This window comes from Amphibalanus amphitrite, unplaced genomic scaffold (assembly GCF_019059575.1).
Source record: "Amphibalanus amphitrite isolate SeventyFive unplaced genomic scaffold, NRLGWU_Aamphi_draft 001020F_arrow, whole genome shotgun sequence".
In the NCBI taxonomy this organism is placed as follows: domain Eukaryota; kingdom Metazoa; phylum Arthropoda; class Thecostraca; order Balanomorpha; family Balanidae; genus Amphibalanus; species Amphibalanus amphitrite.
The window spans coordinates 82,556-109,039 of record NW_024882514.1 but is presented as its reverse complement, the minus strand read 5'-3'; the positions used below and the strand labels follow the sequence as shown (position 1 = coordinate 109,039).

Here is a 26,484-nt window from a genome sequence, read left to right as displayed (position 1 = left end):
CCCTCCCCTCTGAAACCAGCGAAGTGCGGGGACGAGCTTGGTCCCGGGCCGTGGGATTGGGAATACTAGTCTAGTCCTTACGCCAGTCCGTGGGCACTGAACAGCCGCCGTGTACGTACGCAGTGTAGATCCACAGCGGCTGATTCATGAACCGAGCCCATCGGTTCAGCCACGCTCAGCTGGGCTCAGCCAGGCCTGCTCGTCTCTGATACGTCTCTCAGCGCGGCCCATGGTGCGACACAAATCTGTCAGAGGCAGACCGGAGAGAGCTTCCTCAGAGCGTCATGACGCCCCCGTGGCGCCCCTCGGACGCCCCCGTGGCGCCCCTCGGACGCCCACGGTAACGGATCTCCGCTCGGGCGCCCGCGCACAGATCGCTTACACAACTGAACATGGAATCTGTCTTGTAATGAGCTTTGCTGTCGCATCTGCGATGGAGAAACGTTATGCACAATGCGCAGTGACAGTTACTTTGGCCCGGCGACACCGTCCTATTTGGGTTCTCTACGTCGCTGGGTTCATGTATCGTGGGTTGTTGAGGTATGTATGTGTCTATTGGCGCCGCCAGAACCAAATTAGGTATGTGCGCCCCTGGTGCCCACAGAACTCAGTCATTGTGCGTGGGGTGGACTGCAGTTGTGAAGGGTGGCGGCTGATGTAACCCCTGTCCTGAGGCGCGGGATTATCGGAGGGTGCGTGAGTGGGGACAGGGGTCGGCGCCGCCGCGGGCGCAGGCCCGCGCCGTGTTTGTCTCGGCGGCTGCGCCGTGTTTGTCTGGGCTGCGCCTCGTCTGGTGACAGCGGCAGCTGGACGGCCACCTGACGTAACTGTTTGTGAGCCCGGTCTCCGGCGCACCGCGTATCTTCCAACCAACGCGACGTGTTTTAGCGAGAGAGGAGAGAATAACTCAGGGAGAGAGGGACAGTCGCCCAGGGTGGTCCAGCCACCCCTGGCGCCCGTGTTGTCTCAACCAACTTCAGAGCGGCTGTTTGCGATGTTTTAGAAAACACAGTAGCTAAACTCGCCAGAGTCGGGAAATGATTAATGGTCTATGTCTAGCTGTGGTTCGGGTTATAAATGCACGTCACTGGTAGAGCGTCATGAAGTCTGAGCTCTTGACCGTTTGATAGCTTCGTAGGTCACTTGTATCGGCTGTGTATGAACCCCGAACCCGTGTTCCGTTCAGTGGAATGCAGAGAGGACGGCCCACGGCCACCAGTCGGCGTAATTTCTGCGATCGGCTGTTATGACGCCGCCGCCGCCGCCGCTGTCTGGTCACCATGGTAACGGTAATCAGCCGTGTCGGACTGTGGACGCCGGAGCCGGTTCCCGGGAGCCGGACTGTCGGACTGTGGGCCCCCGGAAACCGCCAGGGCCCGGACGTCAGGGGCTCCTTGAGTGAGACCCTCCGCGGCTGCCCTCCATGGTAGCCATGGTCCGTCCCTTCCGTGTGTAGGTGGCACCACCGACGGAACCGAGGGCTGCAGAAAGCCATGTGCTGGCAGAGTAGGAATTGAGCAAGATTCTTCCAAAAAGTGTTGGATGCTGTTGAGGGTTATTAATGGTGGGATATTGTTGCTTCGTTTTCTTAGATGACTGGCGCAGCCACGGTGCACCCGTTAGTTCGACAGCGTTTTCTCTCCGTGTATGCGATGTAAATGCCGATTGAACCCGATGCGGTGCCGTTAGTTCTTGCCATTACACTTTCTGATTTATTTCCATCAAATGCAGAGACCAGTCGCCACTCGCCTAATACAGTGTCTCCTGCATGTATACATTGTGAACCGACGCTCGGACGGCGGAATTTGCATGCTGGCTGTTTTACCGGGACGAGCCGATGTCCGTTCTCCGGCTCGGACCGCCGCTCGTGAATCATGCACGGGCCGACCGCAGGGGCCGGTTTGGCAGCGTCCGGCAGCCCGGCGCCACGTCGGCGGTGGCCAGACGGGGTCCGCGCCTGTCGCCACCGATCTGAGGGCGATTTTCGCTTTTGTCGCCACCGCCGTGCAGGGGAGAGGCGGCCGTAGTCTGGCGAGGGTCCACGTGCCGGGCCGGGTCGCTGCCCGCCGAGCGCCGCGCTGCAGTCAGTTGGCGGTGACGCCACGGCTTCCGTGGTCAGCTATTTGTCTACCGGTCGGGACGGACAGGGCTTGGGGAGATGTAGATGGACCCGGCCGGACAGCACCTGAGTCCGGTGAGCCCGTCCGTTATGGTCACTGTGGCGCCGATGGTGCCGACTTTGGGCAGCGGACCGAACACCGTTATGGCACCGGCCGGGCTGAGACGGTACCGGTGTGGCCGATCCGAGTCGAGAGATCTCGTCTGTTAGGGTACCTATTTGTTATACCTCAGCGGAGGCGATTATACGGCCGCGCGGACCGCTGCCGCTGCGTCCCGCTGAATTATAAGCAGCGACTGGGGAAATGTCGGGTGACGGTGCGGTGCACGTTTTCCCCAGACATGCACGACGACCGTGAGTCAGAGAGCGGTAACATGACTCGTGATCTCGGGATGTTTCCTAGGTGAGGTTAGGTTGGGCGCCGCTGCTGCCACCTAGTGCAGACCCTGCCAACTACCCAGAGCTGTCTGTTCCCGCCCCGTCTGGCTGTCTGTGTTTGTAAGGGGCGGGCAGGTCCGTCGCCGATCTGATGCAACGAACGCCGTGGCCTTGTGGACCGCTGGCCGGCCCCAGACGGCCGAGTTGCAATGCAAACTGTCCTCGTTCCGAGCCGGCGGGCTGATCGTCGCCCCGTCTGCTCATGTCTGTCGGTCTGTCTGAGTATCTTGACTCAAGATTGAGATGACCCAGAAGCTGACCAAACACCGAATTGTCGGTCATGTCGCCTTAGCTTAGCTCTGAGCCTGGAAGAGGCGATACGCTGCTGATATTGCTGCGTTTACATGACCGGCCGTCACCTTGAACCGATTGGTCCTCTTCTTTGGCCTGTGGGCGTGACAGACGGCAAATAACGACCGTCCGACAGCGGCGCCCGTGTGTGTACCGTGTCTGACGCCGGCGTGAGTTTTTGTCATTGTTTACACCCACATATCTCAGATACTGCTGAGAAGCTGTAGAGTAGGCGACACATGTCTAGTTTTCTCCGTAATGTATCGGCGTCTGTGTTTGTAGCTACTGAGATCTGTTTTATGTGAACCTCTCAACTCGCCCATCTCTGTAGGATGCCTTCTTCCTGTGATCGCGGAACGATACTGACGGCGTGCTCTTCTTCTTTCCCTAGGTGAAGCAGCAGGCTGTGCCGGGAATCGACAACTCGTTCCTCGCCATGGACACCGAGAACGGCGTCGAGGTGGTGTGGAATGAGGTCAGTGCTTCCCGGGTCAGGTCAAGTCACGCGGTGGCATCCAGCTATTGATCTGCTCAAGTCTCTGGGAAGCTCCAGGGAGCAGTCTTTCTATTAGCGCTGTCTGAGTCATTGTGGAAAGGAGTAGGTAATTTTCTGAATTAAACTCAGGATTTGGTAGTTCCCGGCTGGCTGATCTCGATGCCTGCCGTCGACGGAAAGGTCCGGCTTTAGATATGAAAGCGCATTAATCAAATTGAAGCAACGTCTTTATCGAAATGAAGCGGGACGCCCTGGATTAGTGGGAAAATACCCCTTGGCGGAATCATGATTTCATCAACTGTAATAAATGAGTAGCTTGGGAACGTGCAGTCCCGATAAACATCACGGCTGTGTTATCGGAGACAGACTGTTATGCACACCATCCGTTGTGAGTCGTCTGACGCCGCGGCTGGTGTGAACGATGTCCTTCGACGGCAGAGGTGAATAGGGGACGGGGTGCGTGACTATGCACGTTGGTGTGAGCGCTGCTGCAGCGGCTGACGCAGGATGAAGGACACGGCGCAGTACACGAGCTGTGGCGGTGGTGGAGAGCCGAACTGGCCTCGACGAGATGGGGCTGAGGGCTGCACGGTCGGGGAGGGGGAAGCACGCGATACGAGGATGATGAAATGGGAAAGAGTGCGTTGCTGATGTAGTTCAGGATCAGCGTTTTATTGCGCGTATTGAGGTCGTGATACACCTTGTGTCGCTCGCTGACAACTATAAAGATATTTGTAATGCAAAATAGAATGAGATTTAAATGGGCAATAAAATGGGTACCCGTACCCGCGCTTATGAAGATTTATGCAATGTTTTTAATGTCAAGTCTGAAAGCCGAGAACGAAAGTTGTTCCTTTGAAGCGCGAAGCCGCTATCTATGATATCCATCACGTTGATGGCTATCTCATCCATCAGCATCACGTCATGGTCGCTACTCCGCGGTGGTTTCGCGCTCGACTGCAGTGATACATCGCTGACCGCTTGCCGCTCATCTGACGGAGACCGGCCAACGTCACCCCGTAAATCCCTGGGCGACCGCATGGCGCCGCGCCGCCGTCACCCCGCCATCGAGACTCACATCTCTGGCATTTCCCACTGGGTTTGTGGTTCTGCACAGTCGCGAGCTGGCATGGCGCTCGTCATACCCCGCTGGAGAGATGTTTGGCCTCGTGTTTGGTCCAGAGGTCGTCTGAGAGATTGTGGCTGTGTCCGACAACACGAGATTTGAGTCGGGTGGCGCCAGGCTGTCCGGCAAACCAACAACCCTACCAGGCGGCCAAACGCGCGAGCGCAGAAAGATGGGATCTGCGAGGGCCGCCCGACCGGCGCCGCCGTTAATTTGCCGCAGAATGGCGCCCGCTGAGAACTAAGACGTGCTGACAATCGATTGGAAGCTGTGTAAAGCCCCACGTTCGCAGACGGGACCGGCTGGCAACGGTCTTGATTCGGCGAACGGCTTTGCTGTGGCCAGATTAAGGTCGGAGCGCCTGGTCGGCCCCTGGGAACACGGCTGAGGTCAAGAAACCCTTCCCAGAGTGCCTGTGGCAGTGGTGGCTCGGTACGGGGATCTGGATGATCCGGGTCTGCCGCGGCTCGGTGGAAGTCAGCTTTTTAGGATGATAGTCCAGCTAGTTAGGTCTAACTAAGCCGGTAAGAAGGATGTTCGGACTTTGGCCATCATCCTATTAGGTGAGGATGTTTGAGTGAAGTGCCAATGGTTTTAGGTTATTTTTTTTATAGGTGGTTATCATAAACTATATAGACCTGCTGAATAGTTCGTTCATGTTGAGCATATTTGTAGGATTCATCATTACATTTGTCGGCCTGATTACGGCGTTAGCTGTGCCGGCTGTGTTTTATCAATGCCACAAGAATGAATGTCCCATAATGTCAAATCAATGTCACTTTTGACTGCAGCGACCTGCTAAATTCATCCTGGTCCGCTCCGAGTTTGGACCGTAGGCCAGTGAACGCTATGGCGCTGGCGTGCCTCCCAACCTGACCGTTGAGCTTGGCCGCCGTGGCGACGCCAGTTTTCACATTGAAAAACGATGGTCCGTTGCGTAAGCCGTCCGGCCGAAAATTCCGCGGTGCCACGCGACATGGCCCGCTGGCGACCTCTGCGACAGCACAGCCCAAAGGAGTGACAGGAGTGGCGACCCGCCTAGGCGACAGGGGCTCGACAGGGGCGCGACACTCAGTGACCCGCTCAGGCGATCGACAGAGGGTCAGGTGCGGCCGCGTCCCGTCCTGCGGCGCACCGGTCCCGGATCTGTCACGTTAGCCTCGAGCCGCGCTCCGAGAAACGGACCATTGTTCCCTGAGCGGTCCGTTAGCGGCGCCGTACTGTACCGGGGCGCGGCGCAGTACAGTTTTGGTGCATCTGGCCCAAAAATACAGTACGACACAGTGTTACAATACGGCACAGTATCACAGCACTGCACGCTATCACAGTGCGTCCGGCCACGCCATGCCGTCAATGAACTCTTCGTGGAGCTGGGGCGGTCTGAGGTGTTTGAGGGCCGTCATGTTCGTTGAGGCTGGGATGGATGTCAGGATTTGGTAGCTGAAAGCCATGTGGGAGGACAGTTGGATAATGGGGTGCATCCGGAATCGGCGTGAGTTACCGGGGGGCTGGCTGACTGGAGTTGATTGACAAGCTGTACGATGAGCTAACATTGGATCCAAGTGAACCAAATGCGTCTCGGATCTGTTGGTTTCCGAGCCGGAGGCTGGGGACTTGGGAGTCGTATCGCCGCGTTTCCTGTCGGCTCGGGCCGTTATTGGGAGCAGCTCTGGGCGATATTGCCGGTTCTGATATCGTTTCGATGGCCTTTTACGTCCCCCGGCCATCGGGCGCATCCATATTTCATGTCCTTGGGGCTGAGCCATCTCCTTTATTGGCGGCGGTGGTGAACACGGCGCGCGGAGCTCGGGGGGGGGGCACTCCTGTCTGATCGGCGGGGGGGGGCGCCGCGGCGCCCGTCAGGTCTGTGACGTCACCAAAGACTGATACGGTGCAGAGTTTCGAGAACCGTGCCGTGTCGGCCGACCGCCTCGTGCATCGCGCAAGTCACCGCCTGCCACTCCTACATCCCGCGATGTCTGGGGCACCGTAATGGGGTAACACGCCGACAACGGTCAAGCAAAATTCAAAAGGATGAGTGGAACTTTGCCTGTGTAAGTGTGGACTGACCTAGTGGAGTCTCCTGATCATTTCCCCGAGGAATTTAAATTAACCTAATGGCCTCATCCCTTAGGAACAGCTCCCAGGATCTGCCGGCCTCGAGCTGCGCCGTTCTGGAGAAGACGGGCACCCCCTAGGAGTGGCCACTGATCTCATTATGCCGAGTTGTTGCGCCGGCTCACCGGCCTTCTCAGAACGTCTGTGGATACGTGCGATGAATGATAACGCGATCCTGTGAAGGTCGTTATGCTGGCCTTTTGGGCTGCGGAGTGTAGTGCAAATGGGATGTGAAGGGCATGGGAAAAGGTTGTGTGGCATCTCATATTGCGCTCATTTGTATTCTGTTTGCCGATGCAGGGAACTATTAGTTTAGGGGCTGTTGAACAACAGGCTTACTGTTTTATCACTACCATACATATTCTCTACTTGCTTCTGGGGTTTCTGGTGCACCAGTAGCACGTAGCGAATACCACGTCTTGTTTTCTTGGTGCAGTCGCTACTCCTGCCGTTTCATCCAGTTTCATCTGTAGACGTTGGATATTAACACATCTCTCTATGTCAACAGGTTCGGTTCTCGGAGAACAAGAACCGCAAGAAGTACATGGCGCGCATCTCGGCCATCTTCGACAGCCTTCAGTCCATCGACCACCCCAACATCGTCGGCTTCCACAAGTACTGGTTCGACCAGCCAGACAAGAGCGACAAGCCTCGGGTAAGTCAGGGACGAGTTCGGGGATGTGGACGTGAATAGAGATGCAACAAGAGCAACAAGCCTCCTGTAAGTGTTATGGACACTGGGAGGCTGATGGATTAGAGAGAGGTTTGATAACTAGCGACATGCTTTTAAAGAGTGAGGAACGAGCTCTGGGACGAGGAGAAGGGAGGTGCCTGACCCATTCGACGTCGTGCAGGGAGAGTTGGTTCTCCCCGGGATAGGGTGGCTGAGATTCCATGGAAGATACGCCCGGTTAGCTACGTGACGGTTGATGATGTGATCCTCCGCGAAAGGCTGCGGCATGGTTCGATTTCTGGGTAGGCGGCCCGACTGGACGGTGGAGCCGGCTCGTCGATATGCGGCGGGCTTGCGTGATGCAAGATCGTGCGCCTGCATTTTGTGGAAGTGGTAAGCATATGGGCGTTTAGTGGCGGGCGGATGGCCTTCCTGCGGTCAGATGTGGCGCCGGCCAGTCGTCTGCCCGAGGCTGGCCAATCTACCCGCGACGGCCGCGGTGGTTCAGAGGCTTTGTAACGCCGGGCTGGTTCGAGCTTTGACGTCGCCTTCACTTTGCGACGCACGTGTCTCGGGGCGTGCTGCTAGGCTCACGCGCTCTGGAGCGTTACGCCATTGCTAAGTGGTGGAGGCGGCGGCGAAAGCACAGCAATGGTTCCGCAGCCCGTGGCATTCATGGGTCTGTTTGCAGACGACACGGGCCGACGATCTCCTGCGCGACTGCCACAAATGTAGGGTTTTCGTGAATGTGACCTCGCGGTACCGTGTCGGACACTGTGTAGTCAGGGAACGTCGCTGAACTTTTCACCAAGCACGCTGGTTATGTTGTTTTCCCAAGCGAAGCGCAGCAAACTTGTGGCAAGAAATGGGACGAGCGGCAGCCCTTGGACTTTCTTCATAATGTGGCGTGTGTTTGCCGCACGCTGCTGTTACCTGTCTGACGGTATCTACGCCACCCCACGAAGCCTCCATCGTCCTCCCCTGGCGACAGTGGGGCCCATCCCAGGAAATGGTCCCACACACTGCTACCGAGAACGTGTCACGTGCTAGCGCGTGACCCGGCATCCGGAGAGGTTCGCGGAGTCTGCGAACACACCCCTGTATGGGACCTCGGGAACCTGGCCGCTGAAGTTGCTGTATTCATCTTCGGGACTTGATAATACCCTGGGGCGGTTGCTGTTTGAGATAGTGCGCTGGGCTATCTCTGGCTCCTGGCGGTGCCCCCGGCTGGTGCCCGGGTTAGATTAAACCGTCCGCCGGGGCGCGGGGAGCGGCATCCTGTTATTGATCGGCAGGGTCGGGTGGACGGGTTCTGTCCGGTTCGACCGCGATCACCGATCACCACGGTGCGTTCTGCGTGTGACAGAGCCGGGCCGCTGCGTTGGAGGGATGTTTGCCGACGCGGCGGGCTCATGTGTTCCCCGGCGGCCCTGTTGGTACGGTCGGTGACCTGGATTGGACGGCCGTATCTCTGGGGCGCACCGCCGGCCGCCGACAGCGGAGTCGGCACGCGAGGCCCGTTTGTCTCCGCCTCCGCTGAGCGAAGGGACAGCTCTGCGACAGGCTCTGGTTAGGGAGGTTCGTTAAACCGGTCCAGGCTGGGTGGACCGGTTCAACGAACCTCCAGGCTGGGTGGCACCGGTCCAGGCTGGGTGGTGGCACAAGTCGCACAAACTCCTTTCACTCTCATGCCGAGGAGGACGTCTGCCTGTGACGAGGAAACCGGGACCTAAAAGTGCATTCAGGTGTGATATTACATAACATTATAAATGAGCGGCTAAAAGTTGGCGGGCTAATGTAGGTTTATGTAACTAACAGCGTAGTTGCTGTTCAGATATGCCGGTTTCTCGTTCGGTGTATCTCGGACGACAAGTTCGCACTACCACTGGTCTGCATATGGTCCCGTATCGGTGCCAGTCCCGCTCCCTGCAAGCCGAGCCGTCTGTATACTCTCAATGCACTGCGACATATGGTCTGGGCGTTTCTGTTTATTGTGTGTCTGTCTGCCGGTGGAGTGCAGGGTATATTGGTGGAGTGGACAGAGGTGTTATAAGATGGCTTCTGATCGGTGACCTCTCGCCGCCCCCGGCCCCGCCCTAGCCTCTCTGCCGCCTATCCTCTGCCGACCCCTCCTCCGACCCCGTCCCGCCGGCTGTCTAGACTGACGATCACGCCCGCTGGCGCCCACGGCTGGCCTGCAGACCGTGTGGTCGATTGGCTGCGATGGTGTTTGTCGATGCTCGGGGCACTGAGTAAATGAGCACACCGCGTCTAGTTACACAGACCGGGTGACGTGTGATGAGCTGCCTCATGGGACGGGACGGGTACTTGATCGGCACTTCAACTTTGATCCTGTCCGATGGGGCTTGATTCGGGAGCGTCCACGGTGATTACCACTGATAACGTAAACCACTGTCTGTCAACTAGTTAGACTGCACCCCAGTCATCTACTGACCTATTATAGATAGGATCGACCGGTGACCCCTGCACATAAAGACGGCTTTGAATGTCTACCTACCTCACGCGAGTCAGCGCGTTGCTACCGAACATTCCCTGACAGATAGCGGCTGGCAGAGAGGTGGCACGGTGACCTTTCACGAACCGCGTCCGTGTCTCGGCTAACCTCTGACCCCTTGTGCCCGCCGGCGTTTGACCTGTGACGTCACCTCAGAGGGGTGACTGGGTGACGTCTGTTCCACCTACAGCGATACCGAAGTTAGCTCTCAGTGCTGTGCAGTGTGCATATCACCCTAACTAGTGACGTCATCATTTGTAGGACGAAACGCTTGAAACGGGAGTGATTTGTTGATTAGCAGTGGCTGTTTCGAACATATCGTGGCTCATGTCTTGTTTAGTCAACCTGAACTGAATTGGTTGAATCAGCAGCTTTCTCGAGAAGATGTCTACAAACGACACGCTAAATGTGATTACAGTATTCGTGTTAAGCAGGGCTGCGGAGTCGATGGATTTTCGGCGACTCCGACTCCGACTCCGACTCCGGCTTTCAAAAACCAGCTCCGACTCCGAATCCGACTCCGGGCAGAATTGTCGACTCCGACCGACTCCAACTCCCGACTCCGACTCCGCAGACCTAGCAGGGCTGCGGAGTCGACAGATTTTCGGTGACTCCGACTCCGACTCCGGCTCGGGTTTCTAAAATCGACTCCGACTCCGACTCCGACTCCGGTCACAACTGTCGACTCCGACCGACTCCGACTCCGACTCCGACTCCGACTCCGCAGCCCTGGTGTTAAGTGTCACCAATGTTGTTATAGCCACTGCTACTGCGATGGCACAATTCCAGGGGCAACATTGTGAAAATGAGATGTGGGCCGCTTCGAATTGTCGCGCCGAGCTGGTGTATAAACAGGGCTATAAATAGTTCTCCCCAAATTGCGCCGTGCATTATGCTAACCGTATAATGGGCCTTACCCACTTGAGATGTTCGTCCCAAGTGCCGAACAACTTGCGACAGATCTCTTGACGTCACAAAATGCAAATACGAACGTGACGTCACATTTTACCGGGTCAGATTTGCGTTGGAGTGGGTACATGTAACGTCAAAAAAGTTTCAAAAAGAATGGATATAACGTCACTGAGTGCGTTGTTGACGCGATAGAACGGAGTCGTATCCTGCAACGTCAGCGAGATGTCAGTTTTCCCGCCACAGGTGTTTTCGCAGCCGGAGACGACCGGTCTGTGACGTCAACGGGATGCCACGCCCTGTCTCGCAGTCGCGTGACGTGACGCTGTTGTGTGACGTGGTATGATGTGGTTTGACGTTCGGCGCTGACAGTGACACCGACAGGGAGGGACCGGCCGGGTTATGGGAGATTTGATGGGTGGTGGATGGGGTGTCCGGGAGCGTTTGACCCGGAACAGTGGCACGACACGACGGCACTCTGAAATGAACGATGGTCGTTCTTGTGGCCTGGATGTGGGACTATTCCGCGCCGCGATCCGACAGTCGGACTCGGCTAGCGGCCCATTGGGGTCAGCCAGCTCGGGCCCAATGCCTTCCTCAATTCGTGAATGTCAGTCGCAGCGAGCGGGGATAGTCCAGCGCCGTGGTCTGGGTTTTATTCCGGAGATTTAACCTTCGTCCTAGGCCGCTGGTAATTTATCAGCGAGAGAGAGCGTTCAATGGTGCACGGCCAGTCTGTGATTGCTGCGGGGAAAGAAATGACTGGACCCGATTCCGAAGGCAGTCTTTCTGGTGCGACCAAACCCAATCCAGGGGCGTGGAAGTGACCCTGAAGTGGGCGCCTGAGCATGTCGAGAAATTCTATATTTATTGTCTTTTGTTTTGGGTGTCTGTGACAGGCATTACACGGAAACTATAACGTCAGGCTGTTTTTTCGTTGGTACGATCATCTGTAAGAGTCGGGTAATCTCCACATAATATGTCCGTTCCTGTTCCATTCACTGCGTTCAGACCATTCATTTCACTGTTCATTCGAGTGTTGCCAGTGCGTATTTCATTCATTCGTTCATTCATTGATATCTGCGCCATGTTCTATCGTGTCAGCGCCGGCAGTATGTGGATTTTAAGTGACAGCGCCTGAGCCGCCAATATCTGTTCCTTCGCTTCCAATATCTGTTCCTCCGTAGTCTCCCCTCCCCAGCTGGCCGGCTATAAATCCTTCCTGGTATCACTACGTCGCGCGGTGACCTGGCAGGCGCTGTCCCCGGATATTGTTCGACTGAAACGGCCGCTCGGATATTTCGGGTCGGTCTCCCGCAGACGACAGACCCCTCGCCGTCCGTCGGATGACCCGTCTGACCCTAGCGCGGGGGTCGGTCGGCCCGGCGGCTACTGGCCTGGTTGGACCTCTCGCTCGAACAGCGTCGCCCCGGGCGGAAGAAAGCCTCGACTGGTCGTGTGTGACCCACCCCCTCAGTCTCTCTCTCCAGTGCCCCCTGTTGCCGCTGCTGCTCTTTGGGTGACCGGGCCCTGCGGTCAGCGGGGTCAGTGAATTAGGAGCGGTCGCCAGTTGGTCTGATGAGGTCCCCAGAAGGCGATTTAGTTGTCCGTCGGGCTGAATTTGTGCCGGTGGTGACCGGTCGTCGGACGGAGGACGGTTCAATTCACGGCCTCGGTGGACTGGGTGTGGCTCGTACGGCATTGATCTAGGCATGGCTGTTAGGTTGGAACTGTTTGTTGTTGTTTTACAGAGTATGACGAACGTCTAACCGAAGACTCTGCTTCTGAAAGTTAGCACTTTGAAGCTCGCCTGATGAGGTTTTTACGGCTTTGCTGACGTCACTAAGCTGTTGTTTATTTCCGATGCATCGATCACTCGCTCTCAAACTTTTACAAGCTTCCTCGTCATTATTCTTCCACACCACGCGACTATCCACAAACCTCCAATTCCATCCTCAGAGGGAGTCTGAAAGCCTCCTGACCTGGCCCCATCGAGCTCTCTGCAAATCATCCCCGTCTGCCCCGCGTGACCCTGGGGGCCGCCCTGTTCTCTACGACCTGTCTGGGCCCCATTGGTGACTGATGGCGCCACAGAGCCTTGATGAGACTGCTAAGTGACGAACACGGTCTAAGGCGTGTCGGGTCGTTACTGAGGCCCTCACAGAGGGACCTCTCTCCACGCTAGGGACAGGGAGGGACGGACTCGGTCACCCCTTGTTGGTAGCTCATCAGCCTTTGCAATGTATCACTGCGCGCCGGCATGGTTTATATGTATCAACATTCTCAGTCGAAAAGGGTCGTGTGACGTACTTAATGCGACCATTTGATGACGATTGAACCGTAATCGATAACAGATAATCCGCCGGCTCGGTCCCAATGTCGGAATTAGTAGAACGCGTGCCTGTCGCGTCTGAGGAGATGGAGCGTCCACATCGTGTCATCTCTGTATGTGTACGATAGACTGAGGATTTGATGAGGCTCGCCGGCCACCAGAGGCGTTTTTCGTGGACCGTCTAATATCTGTGCGTCGCGCCTCGTTCGTGCTCCATCGACCGGGCCGATATGGGCCGGCGCGCAGTTGACACGACCTCTGACCTATCCCCCGGGGCAAACAGTATACAGAGCGGCACGCGGTGCGGTCGTGCGACGCAGGTGCCCGATGAGGCCGTGCTAGTTCATCGAACTCGGCATGAGAACGCCGAGCGTCTGGTTGGGTCTATTATAGCCTTACGTCGGCTCCATGATAAGGCTGAGGTCGGCGGAGCGATTCCGGGTGTGATGTGACATCGGGCGATTTGTGTGTCCAGCGGCGGTGGGCGCGTCTGTTGGTGTTGGCCCGACCCGGCCCGGCCGGCCAGTGACACGTGCCGCCCCAACACGCCGCGCCGCAGGTAGCGATTGATGGCCAGACGGGTGCCCTGTGACACACCGAGGCGCAGGTCGGTCCGGCCAGCGACCAGTGGAAGGGAGTGCCGCCCGTCCAGCCGCGCCCTTAACTGCTCTGCAGGAGAAGGAGGGGAGGATGGACCGCCGGACTGGCCACCTAAGCGGTTCCGCATTGCAGAGCCGACGGCGCGCCGCCCACCCAGTTCGCTGACAGTGGGAAAGGGCGGGGGAGTATGTTGAACGGAGGAGCTGAACGCAAAGGGAAGAGAATGGGGTGGCGCTTAATGACTGAAATGTTATTGTATAGATAACAGTAGAACAGTTCTACTTAGATAGATAACAGTTCTACTGTTATCTATGATTATTATAAATGTTATTGTTATGTGGTATGTTGTTGCTGTTATCCGTGTGGTCGGCCATTTCTCAGGGATGTGGCTCGTCTGTTATTTGTTTTTAATAATTTTTCTGGAATGCTTCTTATTTTAAAATTTAATTCAGCAACGTGTTTGGCTTACGGTAGAATTACATCATGCAGCTTCATGGATGAGTTTATACCAAACTGTCTGGTCGCTATCTGTGTCTCTTTTGCCCGCACTGTCAGACATTGTCTTCTACTGGCCACTGGGCCTTTAGCTAACCGTCCTCTCCCCGTTTTCAGGTCAACTTCATCACCGAGTACATGTCGTCCGGCTCGATGAAACACTTCCTGAAGCGGACGCGCGTCTCCAAGAAGAAGATGGCGATCGACTCTTGGCGTCGCTGGTGTCGCCAGGTGTTGTGGGCGCTCAGGTAAGAAGGACGCCGCGAGGCAGGCGCCCGGCGTGGCCGGGGCGCCCCTAGGGGCGTCGGGGGGGGGGGGGTGTTCGCCGCGTGCGCCCTCTGATCTCCTGTTCAGGCAGGTGGGGTGTTCGTGTCCCAACCGCCGCTCGGGAAGCCGAGAGAAGACGAGCAAGAGCTGAGGATGTGGCCGGCCAAGCGGCGGGAGAAGCGCTGACCGCTCGCCGGCACCGCGAACAGGACGAAGGTCGGGCGAAGACGAGCCGAAGAGACGGAGCTGCTCGCTGCGCGGCGCGCCGCCGCGGCCCGGCCGAGCCGGCGTCGCGGGTCGCGCGCCCCTGTGACACCACCTGGCCTCTGTTTCAGTTACTTCCATTCGAGCTCGCCGCCCATCATTCACGGCAACCTTACCTGTGATTCAATGTTCATTCAACACAACGGCCTGCTGAAGATCGCTTCAGGTACAGTGCCCGTTCGGGGGTGCGCGGGCGCCGGCGCACGCGCGCGGCCGGCCACCGGCGCCGCGCCCGTGCGCCGCGTGTCCCGCCGGGGAGCCTAGTGATAAGGTGTCTCTGGCCGGAGGCCCGCGGGCCCGGCGCGCGCCACGCGCAGACGCTGACCGGCCGTCTGTGTTACAGCGGCTCCCGATGTCATCCACCAGCACGTGAAGACCGTGCAGCCCGGCCAGCTGCTCAAGAACGCCCACTTCGTGGCGCCCGAGGAGGTGACGCGGACGGCCGGTGAGTCGGGGAGGGGGTCTAGACAACCAGTCCAATCGGCAATCGGTATGGATGGCAGGTAAGGTGGGCGGTGGCTGAGAAAAATGGGCAAATTGGTACAGAAGAGATTATTTTGGGCTCTGGAGACTGGTTTCAGTAGAAAAGAACAGCACACTGGCTGTCGCGAGAAGTTTGTTATGCATTACCGCCTGAGGGAACTCAGAACTGGCATCCCTCTGGTGTCTCATTTCCGACGGTTCAACTAATTAAAGAGAGTGAGCTCTGATCTTCGGCACCGAAATGGCCTCGAGCTTAGTCGGCTTGTGGAGACACGATCGAACAACGCGGAAGCGGTATTGTAGAACATGGGTCAGGAATGACCGCCATGCGTCGAGGCTGCCCTACTGGGCGTGACGGGTGTGCGGCTGGGAGAGGTCGAATATCGCGGGTTTCGCCGGAAATGACTCACTGATTCAGGAAGTCTATTCATGACGATCTAGTCTTTTGGTACGTGGGAAATTTAGATATCGCTCTGGAAAAAAGTGCTGGAAGTGGATGTGTTTTATCGCGCTCAAATAGACCTTCTGATGGGCAATCAAACGGTGCATGGTTTAATGGCGTCTGGTCCGAAATGGAGCACTAAGCTGGAGACAGCTTCCCTGACCTTAGCTAATGGGGCGGAATATCGAACCAACACCGTGCATATTTAATAGTTCGTGGAGCTGGGCTCTGATTAAGAGGTCTAGACAGAAGAAAGTTAGAGCTGCTATCAGTCACGCATCAGTTAATGCCTCCATGTAACAGCGAAGCGGCCCTACCCAAATCGGTCCAGCACTATTCGTTGCCGTTTTCTATTTATGCCGCAAGAAAAAAAAACTTAAGCCGAAAATATGCGCAAAATGTTATCAGAAGACCAGTGCAAAGCTCATGTTTGACATATTTTCCCGATGAGCTCCGATTCGGTACTATTACATCATACATTCAAAGATGCAAAAAATTATCAGTTCCTGCCCGTCCTGGAGCTTAAAGCCTCAATCAGGAACCCGTCACCGCCGTTGGAATGGAGCGACTTTCCTGGAACGGAGCACGTGGTGCGAGTCTCGACAGTGGCCGTCCGGGTTCAGGACCTACCTTTTTTGCCGGCGCCGACAGCCAGTGTCACGAACAGGGCTCTATTTAGCCGGCACGGAATCGGCGGGTCGATCCGAAGACGGCCGTAAAAACTGCTGTCCCGCATACCAGCCGCAGTCACGAATGTCACAGGCTCAGGGGGGACGGGGGGGGGGCACTCCCGGATGTTTGGTGCGCGCGTCCCCGTCTGTCGACCGGGTGACGATGGAGTCCCACACAGGTCGGGCTGTGGTCAGAGTGACCCCCTGGCCACTGAGGGGCACCGTGGGGCAGTGGGCGGCACCCCAAACAAAGCCTTCCAGCAGTCTCCCCTCCTCCTCCCCCCCCCCCCCCAACAACAACAACAGCGCCCCTGGGTGGGATGTTTGAGAAGTGCGCAGGAGTGCAGGGGGTAACGGGCGGCGATGCGGCCAACTGGCGTGGACGATTTTCGAGAACACACGCTACCGAGAAATGACGTGATAGATTTGTGATGCATCAATCATGTAATCGGCTGGTATGTGTCGTTGAATGTTGTTTGGCTTGTCGTGAGCTGCATGCCTGCGACTGGTCAGAGTTCGAAGACTTCTGAAAGTCACGTCATCCAAGCCATACCCAAGCATTCGTAGTACCCGTCTTGCGAGCTTTGTAATTTCCCAGCGACATTTTGCCGTGCGTGAATCGTGATTCTTACGCCTAATCACATACTATGTTCGGTTTAACGAGCACGGTATTTTATCATCGCTGGATTTTCCGCCGCCAATGCGAACCGACTTACCATAGCACCTTGCTTTTTCAGCGAGATTTGGCCAGTGACCTCTGCATCGAGACCAGTGTCGCTGCTGGCAGGGAACCCGTGACCCCTGCCCTGGGACCCATGACCTCGCTGACCGAGGACCCGCGAACCCTGACCCTTGACATAATAGCTATGTGGCACTGGCCACCGAGCATCTGCCGCGTTCTCTGGCGATCAGGGGCGCCGGAGATTACCCTGCTGTTTCCGATAACAGTTACATATGTGGCGCAGTTGTGACCATCAGCTATTGCGGGAAGCGTATGCCGGTTGTCGAGCACGTGGGCGAACACGCGGGCGTGGTGGAATGCTAGATTACAGGGGCTGATAAGAGCGTCGGCGGCTTTTACTTGTTTTTCTAGATGAAATACTGATAAAAATAGTCCGTTCTCAAGTGTTGGAACGCTTTTTCTTCACCGCGTGAAGTAAACGTATTGTGGTGTGTAAAAAAGCCGGTTCAAACCGCTACATTGGTACTCTCAGTAAAACATGGCATCAGACTTTGATGATAAACACAAGTTCATAATGTATTTCATGGTTTTTAGATGTCAAAACAAGCTTGTAACAGGAAGTTCTCTGTGATCGTGTTTATGTGTCGACAGTCGAACTCGACACCCTTTCCTCTACAGATCCACTCCCCGCCGAACTAATCTGCGACCTATCTAACTGTCCCCCCGCGTGTCCATTCGCAGTTGACGAGCGGAGAAGCAAGTCGGACATCTACTCGTTCGGCATGTGCGCGCTGGAGATCGCAGCGCTTGAGATCCAGGGCAACGGGGACTCAGGCACCCCGGTGAGGAGCGACGCGCCGCGGAGAGAGGAGAGGAGGGAGAGACAGAGGGGCGGAGTGGCGCAGTTTGGGGCCCCTCTAGGCCCCCGTGCCGAGACGCTGATGAGACGTGTGGAGCGGGCTGTCACTATGTTACTTGGCCTCGGGGCGGGCTGCTGTATCCGGTAGAAACTAGACTGAACTGGTCTGAGCTGGCAGAGCCGAGGGGCAGAGGTCCACCGAGGTGGCGGGTTCACATTCAATTGGCCAGCACGGAAGTAGTTCACTTGCCCTGAGAATCATCGAAGGTTTCATGCTTTTACCCTCACTGTGCAAGTCCAGCTTCATCTAGGTTCAAGATGCATTCCTTGCGGGACTTGTGAAATCGTTTCTGGATAGTACGATACACAATGATAAATAAGAATGAAGACCGGTAAACCAAAGGTTGTCTATGCCAGGATTTGAACCCACAACATCGCGTTGATATTCCAGGTGACCAAGGAGAACATCGAGAACACGATCGAGAGTCTGGAGAACGAGGAGCAGAAGGACTTTATCCGGGCGTGCCTGCGTCCCGACCCTGAGCAGCGGCCGACGGCGCGCCAGCTGCTCTTCCACCCAGTCATGTTCGAGGTGCCCTCGCTCAAACTGCTCGCCGCACACGCCGTCGTCAATGACCCCAGTGAGTGGGGAGAGGGAAGGAGAGGGGCTGGACGATCAACTTCGGGAGGTGGGTGAGTTTTTTAGAAGCCGGATGGTGTCACTGATACTCCAGTGAAGATATGGAGAATTTTGGAATCTTCCCCTACGTGTCGAGTGGCGTCTTGGCCAAGAGTGGCTGGTTGAGGGTGCTGGGGCTAGACGCAGCAGTATGTAGGTCCCGCCCCTTCTCCTGAATAACCCGGTCGGTGGATTGGTCCTCCAGCCTGTCCCGTGTTCGTGATGGGCTGTTTTTTTACGGTTGACGCACCCGGCTCCGGCGGCAGACATCGATCGATTATTGGTGACCCGGTCACCCGGCGCCGGCCACCAGCGGTCGATTTGACCGCGGCATGGTGGTGAACTAGTGATGTCCGTCCCGACGGACAGATGGCAGTAGCATCGTCAGAATGGATTCCGCCTCTGGTGGCCGCTCCGCAGGATCGACAAGTTTTTGCCAGTCCATTGATTAATGGCGGTCAGAGTGAGCGCCGTCTATATCTGTGTCCCCATCTGATCATACGAGTAGATTCCCAAAAGTACTGATTTACAGCAGAGTGCCGAGCCGGTAATAATAGAGCCGCTCGCTGCTGTCTGCAGCCCGCGCTCTTTGCGTGATCGGCTGCCCATAACTATTTCACTCGCCAATTTGCTGGCCACACTGCATCCATTCCAAGATAATGACCCACGCTGGCTGCTATATCTGTACCCGTCGTGAGCAGACTGCCACCAATGCCGGTGTTATTTCTGGCCTGACCTCGCGTGGGGAAACGACCCGTGACGCCGTTCCCCGTGTCGTTATAACTCGGAACGTCACGCAGTGTCATCATGACATTATTGTTGGCTCCATTTCGTGACGATTTATTTCTCTCCCCTGCAGACATCAGTCCCGAGGATGCTGAGGTGTACTGTAACCTCAGTCCTGACCTGGTCATTGCCGAGATGCGGCACGAGGGTCAGGAGCCGACCCAGCTGCGGGTGCAGGACGTCACCTCCGCCGAGAACATCGGCAAATTCGTCGAGGACGTCCGGTGAGTGGTGGAGAGAGCAGTGAGGGACGGGGAGAGCGGTGGGAGGTTGGGTTGGACGAGGACGGAGCGGGATGGAAGCGGTTGGCTAAAGAGATTCGGCGAGTTTGGTGATCCCACAAATGCAGGAATCCAAGAATGGGGGCCTGAAGCGAGGAAGGAACGGTCGCCTGTGTATTATTGATATTCTTGTGATCAGTCATTGAGGAACCCTGTGTGAGGAATGTACAGAAAGGAATGTGGTGCCTAGTGCCTAGTTACCGTTGGTTCTGAGCTGTTGCCCGTGTATTGACCTTACCGCTACCTCCCCCTGCCGGACGTGTCACCCAGACCGGGTGTCTCTCCCGGTCCGTACCTTACCTCGCTGACTTCCCTCTCCCCTCTCTAGGGTCGGTATCTACCCGCTGACGGCGTACGCGCCGCCGGCGCCGCCGCCCATCAGTCAGGTGCGGGCCGCCAGTCCGGACACCATCGAGTCCGTGCACTCGGACACGCCCGAGCCGTGCGAACGAGAGGGACGCAAGGTAGTCACCATGATGTGCGAGGTCAAGTCGGACCCGGCGTTGGACGCCAGTCTCACGGTGAGAGACGGGCGGAGAGAGAGAGGGGAGGGGGCGGCTGACGAGAGCTGTTTTCAGGTGACATTCTGCAGGAGGAATGGAGGGAGGGGGCGGGGGATACCGGGGAAGGTTGTGGATACGGTGGTCGGTGCATGGCTCAAAGATACCGTAGCAGCTTCTTTGATCTGATTTTGTTGTGCGCCGGCTCACGCCAAAATATTTTCCTTCTTTGCTTTGAACTACCAGACACTTTTGCAACTTATTTTCATCGTGTCTCTGTGGACTGTGCTGCGCCCTTTCTTGTTGAACGTGATGATTTCAGTTGGCGCTGGCTCGCCGATGGCTTGTCTTTCTCTTTCTGTTGCGTATACACGGTTCGCGCTGTGTCCGGTTCTCACTCACTTTGATGCGCTTTTGTTGCATACATGTCGCGCCTAATCAATGTTAGAGTATCAACTCGTCGGATTACGATACTGCTAGGAGCGGGACATGAAAGTCTGATCGATATTGAGTGTCTCCGAACGGTTCGGCAGTGTGCCGGTCACTGGTTTCACTCGGCGGCCTTTCGAGCCGGCCCCTCAGCCTCCCTCAGAGCGATTGTGTCATTAAGGCGGCCGCTGCCGAACCGTCGAGCTAATCTTGATATTGCTGATGATGTATTTCATTTCCAGCTTCATTTCGAATTTCCCCTGTGAATTCGATCCCACATTCAGTTCTAGTTGTTTCTTTCCAGTTCTTATTTTTGGTTCAGTTTCATTTGGAACGGCAGAATGGTTTTACCTTTGGTAATTTGCCCGCCATTTGAAGCTATCATCCATAGGTTTTCGAGTTAAAGGCTTCAATAGTGTCTGGTCACCAAGATTCCTGCATTCGTAAAACATTTCAAATCCAGACTGCCAGTTTGCCAACGCCGCTTCATTGGTGTCCTACTTGCTGTGAATCTGCATACCATGAGCTGCTGCCCAGCCCCAGTGTCTCGAGTCTGCTGCCTTTTCTACCTCACAGAAAACGCCAAGCGTGACTTGCGGGCGCATAATACAGCTGTTCGCAAACCGATCATCTACTCAACCCGTGTGTTTGCCCACCTGATGTCCCCTTTGCCGTTCTGTCTTCCCTTTTGCTAGCCCCCCCCCCCCCCTGCAGTTCGCCCCTCTCCGCTCCATATTCTAACCCCCCACCCCCTCCCTACAGTTCGCCTCTCTCCGTCCCATATTCTACCCCCCCCCCCTACAGTTCGCCCCTCTCTGTCCCATATTCTAATCCTCCCCCCCCCCCTGCAGTTCGCCCCTCTCCGCACCATATTCTGACCGCGCCTCACTACCCCCGCAGCTGGTACTGTTCCTGCGGCTGGACGACAAGACCAACCGGCAGTTGTCGTGCCGACTGGCCCCGGACGACTCGGGCTCCCTGCTGACTGAGGAGCTGGTCCGGCACGGGCTCGTCAACGAGGTGAGACACGGAGCGCCAGGATCATCACTGGGGAGAGGAGGGGTAGCTGGGGGTGATTGCATTCCTAATAAGGTGATTGAAGGCGCCAGGGTTTAGGTTTTATGTTGAAATGAAAGTCGTGATTTTTATTTTTAGTTGGTTTTGTGCGGCCTCCTCCTTACTTTTCATGCAGTAGCTGTGAAGTTGTTTAGAATTTGCTATGACATCGCACATGCATCCCCGTTCCGTCCCCAATCTCCTTCCTGTCGTGATGTGTTGGGACAGTCGGTTCCCTCATTTACGTCGGCCAGCTGCTATTGTAAGATGACGTTCCGCCCTGTGTTGGTCTGAGTTCTATATGTAGCTGACGGTCTTCCCCCTTCCGTCCGCAGATGAACCGCGATGAGCTGACCAAGCTGATCGACGGCCGCCTGCGCGCGCTGCGCACCTCCCAGCCGCCGACACCGGTGGGCGTGAGCTAACGGCCGGCCGGCCGGCGCGCGCCCGCGCCGCTCCGCTCACCCGCCTAGCCTAGAATCTCCCCGCCTGCCGCGCCCGCCCGCCTGTCCGCCCGCTGCGCCGTCTTCCGTGATCCGGCCGCCTGCGCGCGCGCCGCGCGCCGGGTCCAAGCGCGCTGAATTAGCGCGTGTGTGCGTGCGCCGCCGCGGCGGCCGGTTGGCCGGTGCCGACCCCAGGATGGTCGGTGGCCGGCGCCAGGGCGCGTGTATCTCAGGACTGATCATGATGAGCTTAGTGCTACGCTTGGAGCGTATCGGGCGGCAGGCGATGCGCGCTGAATCAAAAGGCTGCGCGTGCGCGTCTCTCCTGCGCCGGGAGCCCAGTGTCGGAGCGCGCCGCGCCTGGTGTGTTTGTACGACGAGAGCGCGCGCGGCGCGGCACCGACCGGCGCCGGCGCGCTCCACTGCTGTCCGCCCTCTGAGAGGGCCGTGCTACTGCTGTGAGTGCGCGAGCTGTCGCAGCGGCTGGCGGTCAGCGGCCGGCACCGGGCCGTTTTCTGCAGTCCTGCCGCGCGGGCCGTACCCCGTGGGCTCCGCCGCCGACCGCCGCCGCCAGCTCGCTCTGAATATTACCACCCGACTGTGCGGCCGCCGCCGACCGAGCGGCGCGTCAACTCGTGTGTCATTGAGGGGCCGCTGTCCAGTTCTTGTTTCCGTCTCTTGTTTGTGTTCGGGCGCGCCCGCCGAGGCGCCCCCTGTCCCGGCCCAGCGACCAGGCCAGGGTCCCGCCCGCCGGCGACTGGAAGAACGCCCGCCACAACCGAGTGTCAGTCCACTTACCGAGTTTTATGTCTGCGAATCTGGTTTGGTATTTCTTTGCATTAAATACTGATCTGGCAAGTGAAAATAATTCCCGGTGGATTTGTCCGTTTTAATCTTTATTTAATGAATACAGAATACAGTTCGGTTCGCGTTGTTGGTATTTTAGTGATGGTTGCAATGTTTACTTTACCTACCCTGTTTCCTCATTACAAGGGAGTCAGTGGTTGTGATTGCAGCAGGCAAGATCAAACTGAACTGTAAAATTTATTCGGAAGTAAAATTCATTACAATTTACAAGCGTAGCGTGGAGATTCTTATTTGACGTGCAGTTTTATAGATATTTCCGGTCGTACCAAAATTGTTTACGCTGCCGAAAGATGTAACTTGGTAAGAGAACCGATGGATACTTCTCATCGTCGTTCATGATCTAAAAAACATGAAAATATTTCGCTAGATGCTTTGGCCTATGATGCATCCCTGAATCCTGATCTCACGCGTTCAAGCTAGCCAATTTAGTGAAGGCGTTTGATCTAGCTGTCTCAATTATTACCGGCTACCGCGGTGTGGATGTCGACCGACGACCGTTTGAGTTTAGCTGGCATTGAAAAAGTTCATTACTGGTGTCCCAGCTTTCGTTGATGTGTGCTTTTGTATTTCTTCTTCCTCGGGCAAGCCGCCCTGCAATATTATACTCATCATAATGTAGAGATTGGTCAGGCTTCCATGATGATGATCGCACTACAGCAAAAGTCGAAATGTCTAAGAACGGGGGACGCCGTACAACCCTTTTATCCGCGGTGCTGAATGCTAAATGATGTTGGTATTTGGTACTAAGGAGGTTAAAGGTTACATCAATGTGCCATTCTTATCTTGAATGTGCTCGTGCTTCACGTACAAAAATAACCAATTTTTGAATAATAAAAATAACCAGAGGGATTCCCTAGGATCACTAGCGCAATGCAGTGCGACTACACACCCACCCAATATTAATGACCATTATTATGGATGCATCAAAGTATTTGTTGTTAGGGCCTCAAAGAACCCTGGTTTGAAACGCAGGCTAGTAGTACCAAGTAAATAACAAACTTGAAGCACATGCTCAAATGAAAGCACCAGTCAAAACCAACTCCTGCGTGCAATTATTTAGTAGTTGATAGCCCAATCAGCTGATTTTTCGGAGAAAACCTCTCAAAGCTGCGCAATAGTTACATTCGTGGTGGAAAACTTTTCCGTGGTTGTTTATCAATTTTTTTGATTTTTATTTCTGGGGTTGAATGAATGGTCTGATCCTGAGCTTAATTTTTAACCATTGAAGGTAGGTTTCATTGCATTCAATATTTTTCCTCCGATATGTGATGTCATTTCACTCGTTAGTCGTTAGTCATTTGCAATGCAATAAGCTAGGCACATAACGAAGCTGAAGCTGCATTCTTGATTCAGATTAAGCAAGTTGGTTTCTAACCTGGTAGGTTACTTAGATAATATTTGTTTTAGCCATTCAGTATCAAATTAAGTTCCCTACCTGTTAAATGACAGTTTAAACTTCCAATATTCGTCCTCTAGTTTTATTACAATTTGTTGTATGTCGAAGCTGAAGTGGTACGGGCATGAAGTTGTTACTTTTAACAATTCCTCCTGTGATATTTAGGTAATTTTTTTTAGAAGCAGTCACTTATTGAGTCTTCTCTGTAGCTTCATCCATTGAACCCAGTTGCCAATACTGTGTTGCGTTCCAGCTGAAAATGGGAGGGGGCGGCCGGCCTTACGAGATTCCTGACTGGAGGAAGTACAAGGTGGAAGACGCCCCAGAGCTGGTCAATGTGCGAAATGCCTTGGCTCAAAAGGGGTTGAAGGATCCATGGCTGAGGTAGGTTGAGGTGGCTAGTAGCTAGGTACCTAATTAGTTATCATATGTTTATCATAGTAAACATATTATCATATGTTTGGAGTTATATAAAACATAACTATCATATGTTTTATATAACTCCAAACAATGTGCAAAGATAGATTAGAGGTACACTATCCAGTTCACTTGCTGCCTGTGGCTGTGCCTATCTATGCTTAACAAAATCTCACTGATGAGCTGGACAGTGCCTCATTTTAGCAGGTATCTTGATTTGAGTTTAAAGCCACCCATTCAATCACATAACTGCTTAACTTGTAAACAATTGTGAATCAGTTGCTGTGATGTTTCTACTTTAATAGAAAAAATCAACTTTCAAATAATTTTGATCCATTGGTAGATTGCTAAACATGAGTATCCAGATATGCATGGTAGATAAACTAACTACATACAACTATGTATCTGTATTTTGAAGCCATATTTGTTGGTATTTATGGTTAGTAAGTAGTTGCTTCATCACATTCCTTTTTTGTCATGCTCTCTAAGGTAGCTAGACTATTTGTTTACTCATCTGCATAGATCTTCCAGCTGCTTCCAGCCAGTCTTTCTTTCTGCTGAGCATTTATCAGCACTAATGTGAAGCATCTTCTCATGCTTTCTTTCATTCATTTTCACTATGCATCCTCAGGAACGAGGTGTGGAAGTACGACCAGAAGATGTTCCTCAAGCCCAACGAGCGGATGACGCGGTTCTTTTTCCGCGGCTTCAAGTACGCGGCGGCAGCGATGGTGGTGACCATTGCGGCCGACAAACTGGGTCTGCTCGGCTCCAGTGATCACGGTCACGGTCACCACTGAGGGACGGGGAGGTACGGCCGCCGGGGAGGGAACGCAGCTGAGGGTCAGGACGGATGGAAACTGGAAACTCAAGGACAGCAGGCTCTCGGTCAAAGGAGGTCTACAACCATAACCGGAGGTCTAGAGGTGTGGAACAACCGGGATGAAAGAGATAGATCTTCGTAGGGGGACTGCTTGGTTCAGAATGTTGGTTCGGCTCCAGGCAAATAACGATCATGTGTGTCTTCTCCTCTGATATTTCTCGACGCCCGGTTGAAGTATGATAATGTAAATCGCCTACTCCAGTGTGGACAGCCGCTGGCACAGTGTGGCTGAGACGCTGTGGACCGTCACTGATGTACGTAGTCGTACATTGACCATGTGTAAATATAGCGAGAGACTGTGTGACAAATGCCTGTGCGAGATGAGTGATGACCCTGGTACGGAGTACCATTAGGAACAGAGACCTGAGAGTTACGGGAAGTGTCGATAACACTGGCTGAAAGATATCGCAGCTAGGAGATCGTGGGGTGAGCCGCAGGAGAAGGCACTACTTGTGTTCTGTAGCCAATTTCTTTCCCGCAATCTAAACTAACGACACTGGTCTCCACTCACCTACCTATGTTTTTAACTGATCATGACTCGTTGTGCAATATTCAGACGCCTTGGCTCGGTATCTTGTGACGTCACAACCCACAAGCACGCCGGTAGCTGAGACAGTGTGACCGATAACTACTTAAAGATAGACACGATTCATTGATCTGCTCCTTCGTAGTTTCTATCCGAATGCCGTTATGATTTTCAGGAATCGATGAACGGAGTCGTTACCTGATGCAATCCTTTTACGACGAACCTGTGAATGGCGTAACAAATCAAGTATCTTCCATTACATACATTGTCGGCTCGTTCCACCGTTACAAGTGAGCTCGTTCCTGTTTCTTCGTCACCCTATGGCACTGAATTATTCGAGCAAGCAGTTGATAGCGGACTATGTTTTTCCATGAGTTTGATCAGATCACAGATGTGAACCAGCTGTTTGTTCCACGCTTTACTGCTGGCCTTTACTCTAAG

General features: G+C 55.0%; 2 protein-coding genes across 3 annotated transcripts in view; both read left to right on the top strand.

The window, feature by feature from the left end:
• The window catches only part of LOC122369258 (nuclear receptor-binding protein-like), a 44,848-nt gene extending 21,963 nt beyond the window's left edge, over positions 1-22,885 (top strand). The window contains exons 2-12 of the mRNA XM_043343858.1: positions 3,240-3,323; positions 7,097-7,243; positions 14,230-14,360; positions 14,715-14,809; positions 14,987-15,088; positions 17,663-17,763; positions 18,232-18,421; positions 19,319-19,469; positions 19,855-20,047; positions 21,356-21,475; positions 21,847-22,885. Coding sequence (XP_043199793.1) covers positions 3,240-3,323; positions 7,097-7,243; positions 14,230-14,360; positions 14,715-14,809; positions 14,987-15,088; positions 17,663-17,763; positions 18,232-18,421; positions 19,319-19,469; positions 19,855-20,047; positions 21,356-21,475; positions 21,847-21,936 — 1,404 coding nt within the window. The 3' untranslated portion in view covers positions 21,937-22,885. The remainder of the gene's footprint in view (positions 1-3,239; positions 3,324-7,096; positions 7,244-14,229; positions 14,361-14,714; positions 14,810-14,986; positions 15,089-17,662; positions 17,764-18,231; positions 18,422-19,318; positions 19,470-19,854; positions 20,048-21,355; positions 21,476-21,846) is intronic.
• Positions 22,886-23,910: 1,025 nt separating this feature from the next.
• LOC122369250 (NADH dehydrogenase [ubiquinone] 1 beta subcomplex subunit 3-like) lies at positions 23,911-25,821 on the top strand. Of its 2 annotated transcripts, none has more exons than XM_043343846.1 (3): positions 23,911-24,049; positions 24,471-24,601; positions 25,266-25,821. In XM_043343846.1, the coding sequence occupies exons 2-3, from the start codon at positions 24,477-24,479 to the stop codon at positions 25,432-25,434; spliced, it is 294 nt and encodes a 97-aa protein (XP_043199781.1). In that variant the 5' UTR covers positions 23,911-24,049; positions 24,471-24,476; the 3' UTR covers positions 25,435-25,821. The 2 variants fall into 2 exon arrangements, with proteins under 2 accessions (XP_043199781.1, XP_043199780.1); XM_043343845.1 differs by having other exon boundaries at positions 23,978-24,199.
• The last annotated feature ends 663 nt before the right edge of the window (positions 25,822-26,484 follow it).

Excerpts from the sequence above, each read along its gene's own strand:
- LOC122369250 (XM_043343846.1), top strand. The coding sequence starts at position 24,477 with ATGGGAGGGGGCGGCCGGCCTTACGAGATTCCTGACTGGAGGAAGTAC. Across the intron at positions 24,602-25,265 it reads TTGAAGGATCCATGGCTGAG|GAACGAGGTGTGGAAGTACG; the intron begins GTAGGTTGAGGT and ends ATGCATCCTCAG.